This window comes from Epinephelus moara, chromosome 5 (genome assembly GCF_006386435.1).
Source record: "Epinephelus moara isolate mb chromosome 5, YSFRI_EMoa_1.0, whole genome shotgun sequence".
In the NCBI taxonomy this organism is placed as follows: Eukaryota; Metazoa; Chordata; class Actinopteri; order Perciformes; family Serranidae; genus Epinephelus; species Epinephelus moara.
This window is the reverse complement of record NC_065510.1, coordinates 28,192,408-28,206,315: the sequence shown is the minus strand read 5'-3', so window position 1 is coordinate 28,206,315 and position 13,908 is coordinate 28,192,408. Positions and strand designations below refer to the sequence as shown.

The window sequence follows — 13,908 nt, the reverse complement described above, 5'->3', positions numbered from 1 at the left end:
GGCATGAGATATGCCCATTCAAAGTTTGCAATTTCAATCGGTTGCTATAGCGCCCCCCTTTGGCCAATTGATGTAATATTGCTTCATTTGCATCCTCCCATGACCCTCTACCACTGTGCCAAATTTCACATGGATTGACCAAGTCAGTGAGGAGAAAAACGTGGGACAGACACACAGACACACACACAGACAGAGCTTTCGTCATTATATAGTAAGATAGTAAGATAAGACACTGCAGCATATATCAGTGTTTGAATCTTTAAGTACACATGTCACACATTGACATGGTTTTTAACTAGCCTACGTCAAAAGCATAATCAAATTCCTGAAATTAGGTTCTGGCTTTCGGTTTTGGTGTGCCACACCAAGAATTTCTGTGACCTCATCTGGCCACCCACATTAAAATTTTGTGGGTGCAACTGCTGACTGTGTCTATTGGTTTTTCTATTGCAGAATAGTTTTGTCAGTTTTTTTTTAATGTGTCATGACGTGAATAATGTGAGCAGTACCTGAACTCGAAGGTCAGTGATGGTGGCGAAGTAGGCGCTGAAGTCTTTGGAGACACTAGGAGCTCTCTTTTCATAGTACTCTCTGATCTGCAGTTCCAGCGTCCTGTTGGCTGCCTCCAGGGAGCGCACCTGCACACACACAACCAGAGGGTGATGTCACACAGTGGCAGATGACAAATGACGGATGACAGATGACAGATGGGTCTATTCATAAAACACTTTGGCTCTGGTTCATTACTCCTGGGTGGCGCTTGGAAGCACATTTCTTTTTTCCTGTGTTTGTTGGTTTAAGATTAAGGTACACAGACTATCTTTACTTCGTCACGAACTGTGATAGAAGAAGTATTCAAATACTCCACTTAATTATTTACTTGTTCTAAGGTTATGTCTGTAAAATCAACAAAAATGGCCTTAAAGTATCAAAAGTAAGAGAACTTTATTATCCTGTCAGTGGTGTATTATTACTCACTGATGCATTCAAGAAGCATTTAAGTATCTTAAGTAAATGTATGTATTTTTGTTTACTTTATCTTACAATAATTTCGACTTATTGTAGGGTTTTTATATCATAATCTGCAAAGTAACTCTCAATTAAAAATATAAGCATAAAACATAAAACATTTGCTTCTTAAATGTAGTTGTTTGCATATATAAAGTGACATAAATGTGTAATGTTCAGTTCGCAGTGTTGTAATTAAGTAAGGTCAGTACATGAGTAAATGTATCTAGTCCACCACTGCCAGGCAAGATTTCAAGAGGCCCCTTACCTTTATACTAATCTTTATTCCATTAAACACAAACACCAGGGTGTAATAAGAGACAATGCTGCTACTTTTGTCAAATAGCACTGCGAGAGCCAAGTCTTCATCCAGCCAGCAGTTAATACAAGGTCATATATTTATTTAGATTTGATGCTGGAATAAATAGGCCTATTTGCACAGAGAGGACTGTGGACTTCATCCCCCATCACTTACACTGTAAGTGCATTAGTATGTTTCTATTAAAGGCCATTGTGAAGAGGAGGATTTATTACAGCGATCAAAACCTGTTTAATTGTTGATGTGAGCACTTGACTTGTGTTTTAAGACAGACTTGAAAAATCATGAACCTGCCCTTTAAAGTTGTGTTGTGCTGTGTTGGCGTTAGGTCAGATCATGCACTATCACATGGAGCAAATTGAGCCCCATTGAATTACATTAAAATGTATTGATGCAGTTGTTAAAAAAAAAAAAACATTCCATAATCTCAAAGGATGGTGCAGCAATTTGTATCATCATCATCATCATCATCACGGCTTACCTTCTCCAGGTAGGAGGCCAGGCGGTCGTTGAGGTTCTGCATGGTGAACTTCTCATTACTGATCACTGCGGACTCGTTGAACGCTCCGTTCTGCGACCCGGAGAAGATCGAGTAGGACTGGGAGATGCGTGTCCCGTAACCTCCCGCGCCTCCGTACATGCTGGGAGCGCGGTCCTGGAAGATCCCGCCGGTGGAGATGCGGGTCTGTCCGCCTCCGACCAGCTGCATCCCTTTGCTGACGCTGCTGCTGGAGATGCTGCGGGAGCTGGAGATGCTGCGGGAGCTGTAGCTGCTGCTGCTCTGGCGGCCCAGAGAGAGAGACATGGTGAGAGGTGAAGGTGGAGGTGGAGGTGACCTGGAGGTGATGAGCAGGGCTGGAGAGTCTCCGAGGAGTGCCTCTGCCTGAGACAACTGGACATTTTATAGGACTCTGAGAGAAGGAGGCAGACTGGCCCCATGCCACAACAATGTGTGGTATGCAGATCTGAAGTTTTTTTTTTTTTTTAGGTGTGTTCAGTAGCATAGGTGGCGCTTTGTGATAGACAGGTTGAACATGTCATTAGGTAGTTTGATGCGTAACTGATAAGACTAACATCCAGCCATGCATGAAGATAATTGTTTTTCTGTTTTTCCACCATTATACTCAAGCAGTGCCAGAAAGTCTGCTCTGGCATTTCTAACCACACACAGTCTACACAGCCTTGAGAGAAAATACTTAAAGTGAGACTATGTTTCTTTAGATGGAAGACATAACACAAATCTTCCTAAATGAAAAGTTGAGCTATAAAACAAAACCTTTCTTAAAGGTGCAGTATGAGTTCTGGAGAAAAATAGTTGATAGATGAGTAATAAATATAAGTAGCCTACCGATGCTTTGATGTGGTGACCAACCCAAAGCATCTTGGGATAAATCAACACTCTTTCTTCTCAGTCACATACTGCACCTACCAGCCTTACTTGATCTGGTATGACAAGTACATTATGGTGGCTAATGTGCAATTTAACTGTCTTTGTTTTTGGAGTCTTAAATTGAGGTCAACACATAACCACATCAAGGAGACCAACCGTTTTTATGTAGAAGTGTGTAGATGTTATCAGAAGGAAGCATAATAGCAGCAGTTTGCATACTGCAGCTACTGTACGAGCGGGCGCAGCTCTCCTGTCCTCAGACATCCTGCAAGCTGCGTCCACAACAACTGAACCTATTAATGATATTCACCCAGAGCACAACAGTGCTCAGTAATAATTTTACATGTATTTTTCTGCAAACCATGGATACATTATATTTGTATGTTTCATAGGTATCATGTCAACATGGGACGGTGAACAGCATGGGCAAGACGATCAGTGTTTGAGACCTTCAAACAACAAGATCGTGAGTCATTGCTACGTTCCTAGCGACTTTTTAGCCACCAAACGTGGGGATGGTGGCACAAAAAGCAGCTGATTTTTACTGAGACATTACTGTGTTTGTAGCCAGCGTTATGCCCCCAGAAGCAGGTATTTTGAGCCAAAACATGATCTTTTCCAGACCATAACCAAGTGTTGTTGTTTTTTGCCTAAACCTAACCACACTTTGAAAGGAAAAGAAACATACATACATTAGATAATACCGTACAAATGTTTTATATCCATGGTTCGTGAAAATGTACAATGCCAACGTTTATTCCAGTGTTTGGGTTGCTAATGATGCTTGGTTTAATCACATCCACATTTCTCACTGCTACCTGCACCATCGTCACTGTCATCATCAAACCTGCGAATGGAGTGGCTGAGAAAATGAGTGTTGAGTTTTTAACCATCACAAACGGGTTCTTCTTAATTGCTTTATGTTTTCTTTGGATAATGAAGATGTTCCAAAGAAGCAGAGGACGTAGACAAAAGCAAGACACACAGACTGCCCACTTGACGCTGTAAACACACACACACAAACACACAAACAGTCACACCTTTTTCACGAGTTTATCTAACATGCAGTCAGTTATACAATTTCCTGTGATTGACACAAGAATCTAAAAAGCATCTCGATCTGCAGTGGAACACACCCATCAGGGGAAAAAACCAAAGCAACACGTTGCACACTATAATTTTATGGCTTCCACTCACATCCATGTTAAAGACAATAACTTTTAAAAAAGTATTCCAAGACAGACACTAGCTATACTTAAGATCTGTATTTAGTATCATAATCCAAGGCTTTCCAATAGAGTTATTTTTGTTTTAATGTGAAGCTTAAATGAATGAATTCAGCAACATGTTATTTCAATAATTCAATAGTTAATTTGTGTGAGTAACAATGTTAACATCAGTCTCAGTAAATGACTTGTAGTTAATCCATTTCTGTTTCATTAACTGCAGTAAAATAATCTAAAAAATCAGCTTTCAGTGCTTTATTGTGGATTTTTTTTTTTTAGAAAGGGTTAATAAAAATATGGGCGGCATGGTGGTGTGGTGGTTAGCACTCTCGCCTCACAGCAAGAGGGTTGCCGGTTCGATCCCGGGCGTGGGAGCCCTTCTGTGCGGAGTTTGCATGTTCTCCCCGTGTCAGCGTGGGTTCTCTCCGGGCACTCCGGCTTCCTCCCACAGTCCAAAGACATGCAGATTGGGGACTAGGTTAATTGATAACTCTAAATTGTCCATAGGTGTGAATGTGAGTGTGAATGGTTGTTTGTCTCTATGTGTCAGCCCTGTGATAGTCTGGCGACCTGTCCAGGGTGTACCCTGCCTCTCGCCCGATGTCAGCTGGGATAGGCTCCAGCCCCCCCGCGACCCTCAAGAGGATGAAGCGGTTAGAAGATGAATGAATAATAAAAATATGAGGAAACCCTTTTTGGGACCCAAAATATGAAAGAGAGATGAGCAGCTACAGCAGCACAAGTAAACGGCCCACGATAACCTCTCACCAACCTTACAAGCCCTGCAGCTTTAAATGTAAAGAATGTGAAAATAAGAGTGTGAAAATAAACAAAAAGCAGCGATGAGCATCTACTGCCTGATAACGAGGGTGTGTACACATTTCAACCTGACCTGGGCAACAGGTGGAAAGGAACAAGCTGTCTACAGTTTGTGGTGTCTGGGACATTTATCAGATTTCAGTAATGGGTGTGTGTCACGTCGGTGTATGAAGAGCATAAATGTCAAATATGAGACCAGTGATTGTCTTTCCACCTCAGGATTATTAGGAATAATGACATAAGGTCAAATTAAGTTTCCGAGAATCATTCCAACAACCGGTAGGCTCTTGTCTCAAGTGCAGGGTTTAATTCACTGTAAGGCTGCTCAGAATTACTCATTAGTCAGCACATCCTGAGATGTTGTCTGCAGGTGAGCCCAGGCACGCACATTATCACCTTTTCATTGTGTGGCTGTCACTTCTATTCACACACTCAGTCAGTGCTACTCAAGAAAATCCACCTGACAGATGATGCTTTCACTGCCTGGTAGAAAATATTCTGAGACTGCGTTCATGTTGGATCTGCTTTTCTAGACATGATGCATGGTGTCAACATGGATGGATTAATGAACAGGCCTATCGGGCACAGGACTAGGGGCCAAAAGTGTCAGGGCCCCCCTGGCCTTCACTTGCAAAGTGTCACCTAAATGATCAAATGCTGACCAGAAAGAGACTCAAAATGACCAGAGGGAGACACAAAAAGACCACAAAGCGATACAAAGGAACTGCAAGGACACAGAAAATAACTACAAAAGGGGCAAAACTACTGCAAAGAGAAACAAAATTACCAAAGAAGACACAAAATTACCTCAAGGATACGAAAAGAACTGCAAAGAACTTAAACTACCACAAAAAGACACACAATAACTACAAAAAGGGGCAAAACAACCACAAAGAGACAAATAATGACCAAAAAAGACAAAATTATCTCAAAGAGATACAAACAGCTACAAAGACACAAAATAACTACAAAAGGGACAAAACGACTACAAAAGATCAAAGGATAATTACAAAAAGAGGCAAGACAACCACAAAGAGGCACGAAATTATCAAGAAAAGACACAAAATACCTTGTAAAAACAGAAAACAACTACACGAAGACACAAAACCAAAAAAAAAGACACAAAAATACCTCGGAGAAACACAAACAACTACAAAGAGACACAAAACGACAAAAAAAAGACACAAAAACATCTTGGAGAAACACAAAACGCCTGCAAAGAGACACAAAACGACCAAAAAAAGACACAAAAAAATACCATGGAGAAACACAAAACAACTGCAAAGAGACAAAAAAAAATGAAAAGACACAAAAATACCTCAGAGGAACACAAAACAACTACAAAGAGACATAACTCTACCAAAAAAAGACACAAAAACACCTTGCAGAAAAACAAAACAACCACAAAATGACCAAAAAAAAAGGCACAAAAATACCTTGGAGAAACACAAAACAGCTACAAAGAGACACAAAATAAATGCAAAGAGACACAAAAGGACCAAAAAAGGACACAAAATACCTTGGAGAAACACAAAACAACCACTAAGAGACACAAAACGATGAAGAGATGCAAAGCAACCACAAGGAGATACAAACTGACCACAAACAATAGAGACACAAAACCACGAAGAGGAGCATATTAACTTAAAGACGCAAAACAACAACAACAAAATAGGCAAAACCAGGACAAAGTCTGTGTGTCTTGCTTCTATGTACGAGAGGTGGTGGGGCCTTTCTGTATCTGTGCCCAGGGGCCCATTCTCTCCTGATCCGCCCATGGTTGTTAGTAACAACTGGATACACAATAACAGGGCCACTTGTAGAAAATCTATACAGTATGTAAACAGCGCTAACGTCAACCACGCTCTGTAGTATTTTTACTAAAAGGGTAGAGTGTACGTCATGTGGAAAGTCCAGGCCACATTGTGACGTGGTGAAGGCAATAATCAGCTCCAAGTGATCATTAAAGTATAAACACTTTGCTTTTTTTTATCAAATTAGATTCATCATCATCAAGCTACTTTCTTCAAATGAAAACAGATGTCTAAAGCCTGTACAGTGTTGAAATGAAGGCACGCAGATGCTACATGGGAATGGGAAATAAAGTATTGTCCAACATGTGTCTAATCCTTTGTCTAATCCTTAGAGAGGAGACATCTGATCAGAGGACGCCAGTTAAGAACACCAGTCTTCAATGGCTACACGGTTACATCAGGTCCTCTGTATTGGATTTCTTATGTAAACCCATTGACTCGTTTTATTGTTATTGCGGTGCAAAAAAAGGCCTTTCCAGGTAAGTCAGAAGCTTAGTAATGGATTTGTGGGTGTAGTCATCCGTCACTTCCTGTACGCACATCCTCCCAATGCATCCGTCCACCAATCAATCAGTGAACACTGTTATCTGTCTTTGATTTGGGGACATATTGCTCACACCAAACTCGTGGTATAAAAGGAGTCGATCTGCTCAGCGTGCACCAGAAGCATCACACTTGTTGGGTTTTGTTGTGCACTTACTTCATTCAGTCGTCAGAGGTAACTTCTTTCATTCATTCTTAGACTGTTTTGTCTTATGGTGATATAGTAAATCTTTTTTTTTTCTTCTTGTACACAGACATGTCAGGGAAAGTTATTGTGGTGTTTGCACTGCTGGTTGCACTGCTGGTATCCTGTGCAGCTGGAGAGGCTGAAGACACTCATCTACTACAGCAGCTCCTAGCCAAGAGGGAGAAAGTGAGAGGCACTGGTGGCAGACAGGAGCCGGCGCCTCAGGCTGTCTCTGCACGAATGGAGAGACGGGCACACCTTTCAGAGGATGAACGGGAGATTATGACCAAACAAATAATGCAAGCCATCTCAGGTATGCTGTGGGTATGGGTGTGAAAGTTCCTTCCCGCTTCACTTGTGACATTTGATAAACGAATACGTGGGCAGAGATCCAAGAGGTGCTTAGATGTGTTTACTGAACCCGTGTGTGTGTGGTTCATGTAGGAATGGTTTGTTCACAGAGATGATGAACTCTGAGTGCATGCTGGATCGGGACTACCAGGGCTGGGTGGACTTCGGACGCCGCAGCGCAGAGTGAGACACGGCGATGAGAGCTCAGCCTCGCTGCTTCTTGTTCACATTTTATACAAAGTCAATGTTTTACTCTCACTGCAACTTTATAAATAAAACCTTTTTGCAGAATTATCACAGTAGTCACATCTGTCATCACTGCCAGGAGGTAACAGAGAGCAAACTGTACTGGATGGAAATGCAAAGGTTTATTCACAGGTGGTACAGTTTATACACACACTGACATGTACAGCTGTGACGCTAACACAGAACAGAGCAAACAGTAGTGCAGCGAAACAGTGGTTTGGTTGATTCAAGTCAGAACACAAATCATCAGAACCTGTGTTTATGATTTTTTCCCTTTTTAATCCACAGTATCCTATGCCTTTTTGCTACAGCTGATTGTTCAGAAAGATCTCAAAGAAACATGCCGTTTAAATAATCAGGACCACTCTACTTTAAATGAGGGTTCCCCTTAACATCACGGCCGATTCACTCCGAATGCCCAAAATTATGTCAATTTCATTTACATCCCAGCAAATTTCAAAATTCCTGATGACGTGAAATGCAGCAGATTTGTACAAGCAAGAGTTTCGGTCAACGCAGTGAAGTAAATATACATATTGCTTCTTCTTTGATGATGCGTGATAAACCTGATTTATTTTTGGTGAGGTCTGGCTCAGGATAAAGCTCACAAGGTCGCAGGTGACACCTTACTGTATGCAGCCATAACAACACGTGCTACGTGATTCATAAACATTTCCCAGTTCGGTCAGTGCATCAAAATGCCTCTTCATCAATTTCTCAAGTGTTTAATTCAGTACATCTGACAATCTTATATACAACATGCTTTCCTCAGTGTAGCAGCTAATAAGCAGGAAGACCAGAGTGTGTTCTAGTGCATTTGAAAGTTCTTCAGTGTGACAGCATTAGGGCTGGGTATCGGTACTCCATACCTTTAACTAATGAAAAAATAAAAAAATTAAAAAAAATAACCCAGTACCAAGTAGCATTGAAACTTCCCCAGTCAAATGATACCTGTATTTGATCCTTTTTGTATCAGGATCTAGAAAAAAATGACAATTTTTGCTTGCAGCCAATTTAATGGGACGTGTGACTGTCCCACTACCACAGCAGCTACAACTCATACAGTTGTGGTGAAGTTGAGCTGCTTTAATGTGCCATGGTGGCACCAATGGTCAAAAGTATGATTATACACGTCTGTTGCATTTTAAGCAACTGAATACTTCCGTTCACATGAGTATCGACAGAAGTAGAAATAAAAGGTATCACATAAAGTACTCGGCTGGTATCAGTATCACTTAAAGGAAACTGGTATTGATACTGGTATGTTCATTTTTAAAACGATACCCAGCCCCAGACAGCATTGGTTTGGTTTGCCGTTTCAACTAACAATAATTTACTGCACAGTCTTTTTTTATCTTTCCCAAATGACAACTTTGTTATATACACATAAGTGATGTTCCACTTTGGAAACAACCACACACACAAAAAAACAAGTGATGAGGTTTTTTTAAAACCAGTGGCTGGAAAAAAAAATGTGTAAAATGACAATCACGAAACACTGTAGAAATTTTTTATCTTTCGGATGTTTCTTTTTTTGTGTAAAAAGAAGCTATCTCTGCAGGTTGCAGTCAAACAGACTAGTGATCAGGTAATCAGGTGATTTTCCTGAGATGAAGATGTTCAACACACACACACACAACTACTGTACACACATTCATTGAAAAGAATATTACTATACACTACCGACAACTTAAAGTATGGCTCTAGCACATTCTGTGGCTTTTGTTTTCAAGACACCAGAGCTGCGGGCCCTGAACAGCCCCGTGGGGATCACATGGCTGGGTACAAAGTCACTACGGTGAATAAGACAGGAGGAAGTGATGAACAGTCTTCATCAAACTTTTAGAGGACGACTGACTGCTTCTCTTTCCCACTGCGGTCCGTCATCCCCCAGGCTGCCACTCGGTGTAGGCCCAGACCTTGAAGCTTCTCCACCAAGTTCAAACTAAAAATGTTCCTTCTCCCCTCTTTGTCCGACGGTGAGCCTCCACCTTTGTCTTTTGCTGTGGAGGGTGAAGGTTTTGTGCTATGGCTGTGGTGCAGGTAGTTGTGAGGATAAGGTGAGGCTGAGATGCCACGTTCTTGCAGCAGCTGCAGGAGTCCCGGTGATGAAGTGGATACGTTTGTGGTGGTGGTGGTGGTGGTCCGGCCTTGCAGGCCAAAGTGTTGCTGGTGGGATGGCGACGAAGTGCTCACGAGCTCACAGTTCCCACAAGATGGCAGGCCGAAAGAGTGAAGGCTGCAAACAGAAAAAAAAACACAGTAATTAACTTTAATCTAATTTAAAAAAAATAAATTAATTAAAAAAAAAAAAAAACAGCAGATGAGAAATCTAAGCTGTGTCTTGTTGCACGAACATGCAAGCTCATTCACAGATAATAAAAAACAATACAATGTAAAAAGTTGCAGTTAGTCCATTTCCTGTTAGTGTGTCTATCACTGCTGTAAGATGGATAAACATGATGTTAGTTTGGTGGCGGTGATGACACAGCATCTGGTGGTTTGATGAGATGAAAACCTGGAAACGGCAAGAGGCATTAAAATGTTGTGTAACATGCCAATTATATGTGAGGAGTACAAACAAGTTCAAGCAGTGTTAGTCGGCGGTGAAAGAAGCACAGAGCATGATTTTTTCATGAACTAGCTACGATCATTTTAATTTGGTCACAGAAAACATCTCAGTTTCTGACATTACACAAACACTCCTTAAATTATTAACCTTGCTGTTTTTTCGGTAAACAAACATGGTACTGTGCCTCCATTATTAATACTGAAATCCAGCATTCATTGTGCATCCATAACCCCTGACTCTTACTTTGCCACGAAGGCGACTTTTAGAGTTGGAGAAAGAGCCTCTGCAGACGTTTTCTGCCACTGTGCGGGTAAAGAGCATAAGTTAAGAGGAGGAAAAGCAGCGTAGAAGACTGGAAATCTGGAACATCCACACTTATTGAATGAAAGTGATGCTGCAAGAATGAAGTTGTTAATTAATGAACATAGAATAATATTTTTTACGAGTTCCTTGTTTAGAGATAACGGTATTTCAGGTACATCACAACAATACAAAATCCCCAAAACTTAAAGGGACAGTTCACTCCAAAATGGGGAAAAGACATATCTTCTCTCTTACCTGTAGAGCTGTTTATCAATCTAGACTGTTTGTGTGTGAGTTGCCGAGTGTTGGCAGTATCAGAAGTAGAGATGTCTGCCTGCTCTCCAGTATCATGGTGCTAGATGGCACTCAGCTTGTGGAGCTCAAAGCACCAAAAAACTACATTTGAAAAATTCAACAGCAATGTCTCTCTCAAGAAATCATGACCTCGTTACTCAAGATAATCCACAAACGTTGTTGTGAGCAGTTTCATGTAGGAACGATTTTCTTCAAACACTCTGCAACTCACACTGAAACAGTCTAGACTGATAAATAGCACTACAGGTGAGAGAAAAAAAAATATTTTTGATTTCAAGGTGAACTGTCCCTTTAACTTCAGGGCTGTGAAAATACATGAAGAAAACACAAAAAAACCCACACAGGAGCAGTCACAATTGTTCACAGTATGTATATTCTTACCTAGTGGAGAAGGAGGGGATGAGAAGGGAGGGTTGGAGGACTTGGCAGGTGGTAATGGTATGAGTGGGAGAGGTCTGAGGGAGGTTGGGACCAGATGGAGAGACTGCGAAGTCATGAAGCGGGAGAAAAGGAGCATTAAACTACGCATGGAGAAAATGAAGGTCAATGAAAAACTACAAGAGACACTGAAGCTGGGAACTAAAGTACAACTACACAATTAATGGGACATAAACAATGCAAAGTTGAACACTGAGGTGGAGAGAAAGCAGGGAACATTAATTTTAGAGGGGATTTAATGAACAGGAATGATGAAGCTTAGTTGAGCTGTGTAGCATGTGTAAAGTGTGTTTACATGCATCTTACCCATGCCATGTGCTCCAGAGAGCTGCGACAGGTCTGGTTCATCCTCCTCCAGGTCGTTCAGACTGTAGACGTGCTGTATGTCAACCTCAAGCTCCCTGAAGTCTTTAGTCAAGACGCCTGGACGTGGATGAAGGATGCCTCCCAGGTTTGGTTTGGCCAACTGCTGCCACTGGTGCAGAGTCACCGAGCCTGATGACAAGAGAGTCAGAGGGAACTGAGGTTGAAAAATGTTGTTGCAGCTGATGCAGTGACATGTTATTAGAAATAATAGGATTTATTTCACATCATGTGCCTCTTGAACCCAAGAAGTTAGATATTTCTTTCTTTCTAATTTGTTTGACAGTAGGGTTGAAATGGTTTTCATCATCAGCACTGACTTTTAGCAAGACACATTCTAAGTCAGCTTTGCTCGGGTACAAAAATTAAAAATGTAATGTTCACAGTTAAATTTAAGACTTACACACACACATAGAATACTACATAGGCCAATGTATGAGAGTATAATGGAAAACCAGAAGAGATGATATGGATGATATTATCACATTTCTCCCCAAAAAGGATTAGACAGCCGCCTGTCTGGACAATCCACTGTCACAATAATCCCACTTTTAGTTTCTGAGTGTGTCACATCTCTCGACAGCTTGCAATCAGACACAAAAACATTTGTCAACTAAAGGAAATAACAAAAATCTCTAAGACTTTTGTAAACTAAATGTAGAAATTTTTAAAACCTTTTTGTTTAAATTCAATTCAATGCTTTTTAAATCTTTTAAAGACTTGCAGGTACCATGTTATAAATAGCAGATTCTCCCAAAAGATTCTGGTCTTGATGGTTGCAAAGTCTGGTACAAAACAAATTAAAATATGTCGTGATAAAAAATGAAAAATTTTACTCTTAAGCATAGTTTTAACTGATCCAAATTGTCTCATTATTCTTCAGAAGTCAAGAGAGATGTGAGCCAAAATCACAAACCATATTATGTTGTGACGTTATTATGCATATGTTGATATGAAAATTAAATCTTGGCATATAATATTATGTTGGCTCAGTGGTTAAAGGTTCAGTGTGGAGTTTTTTCTTGCGCTAACAAGTTACATTTACATTCATTGTTTACATCCATATTTGCATGCTGTAAGTCTTCTTCATTTCTCAGGAGTGTCAACGCCACCAACTGTTGATCAGCTTCCTGCCGCTAACATCAAATGTATTTGCATATTATACGCTACGATAGATTTGTCACGTAATCATGTAATTAAACTGTTGCCTTGCTACCCATGAAGAATGCTTTTTACTTTTATGAGAAGCGTGGCTTCACATCTGTGGTATTTAATTTGGATCACAGTCTGATGTTTAACGATCAGCGTTCTTTGTCTTGTTTGGATTGTTACCAAAACTCCATATAAACTGGGACAAACTTCAAAAAATCATTAAGACTCAGTCTCAGCCTGAAGCTTTTACCTTCCAGAGGTTTGACGATCTGCAGGCGGTCGGGCAGGTAGGACCTGGATCCTCCTGAGGAGCCACAGGAGTGCCGTGAGCTGCCGTTGGAGTAGTTGGTGCCCGTCGATGCTGCTGGACTCGAGACCAGGCTGTCATTTGGCGTCAGGAAGCCACTGGAGCCCTCGCCCTCATCGCAGTTTGCTGCCAAGGCATTGAGTTTACGCTCACGCTCCACATCAAAGAAAGGCCGCTCAGAGGAATGGTTCTGCTGGCGGGCTGACAGGCTGCGCAAGGCGGCTTCGAGGTCCTGGCCTCCTGGTGTGCCTGGCTGGCCCAGACGCTTAGGTCCACTAACACTGTGGTGAATAGATGTGACAATGTTTTAGCTGCTTTAATCCTGATGACCTTTAAGTGGGTAAATTGATTGATTAACTCATATCGCAGCGGTGCCTGGACAGCGTGACGTGTGTGGTTGTGCTGCTGCCGTGGTCCTGCCAGATGCCTCCTGCTGCTGCTGCCGTCATTAGTCATACTTCTACTGTTATTATACACATATGCCTATTGTCACACATGTATACTGCCAGATATTAATACATACTTTCAACATATTGTACCACAGTAGCCAGAACT

The 13,908-nt window shown here is 41.2% G+C and overlaps 3 protein-coding genes across 5 annotated transcripts in view; 1 reads left to right on the top strand and 2 right to left on the bottom strand.

The window, feature by feature from the left end:
• LOC126390928 (keratin, type I cytoskeletal 19-like) overlaps nt 1–2,158 on the bottom strand; it is an 8,195-nt gene extending 6,037 nt beyond the window's left edge. For all 3 annotated transcript variants that reach the window (XM_050045446.1, XM_050045448.1, XM_050045447.1), the window contains exons 1-2: nt 1,809–2,158; nt 510–638 (exon numbers count right to left, since the gene is read on the bottom strand). In XM_050045446.1, the coding sequence (XP_049901403.1) occupies nt 510–638; nt 1,809–2,132 (453 nt within the window). In that variant the 5' untranslated portion in view covers nt 2,133–2,158. The remainder of the gene's footprint in view (nt 1–509; nt 639–1,808) is intronic.
• A 5,098-nt stretch (nt 2,159–7,256) lies between these two features.
• LOC126390483 (uncharacterized) lies at nt 7,257–8,015 on the top strand. Its single transcript, XM_050044813.1, has 3 exons — nt 7,257–7,294; nt 7,374–7,619; nt 7,768–8,015. Exons 2-3 carry the CDS (start codon nt 7,376–7,378, stop codon nt 7,842–7,844), a joined length of 321 nt encoding a protein of 106 aa, XP_049900770.1. The 5' UTR covers nt 7,257–7,294; nt 7,374–7,375; the 3' UTR covers nt 7,845–8,015.
• hap1 (huntingtin associated protein 1) overlaps nt 8,012–13,908 on the bottom strand; it is a gene marked incomplete at its 5' end in the record, with an annotated part of 24,988 nt that continues 19,091 nt past the window's right edge. The window contains 4 exons of the mRNA XM_050045273.1: nt 8,012–10,142; nt 11,475–11,577; nt 11,838–12,026; nt 13,297–13,634. Of these exons, the coding sequence (XP_049901230.1) occupies nt 9,746–10,142; nt 11,475–11,577; nt 11,838–12,026; nt 13,297–13,634 (1,027 nt within the window). The remainder of the gene's footprint in view (nt 10,143–11,474; nt 11,578–11,837; nt 12,027–13,296; nt 13,635–13,908) is intronic.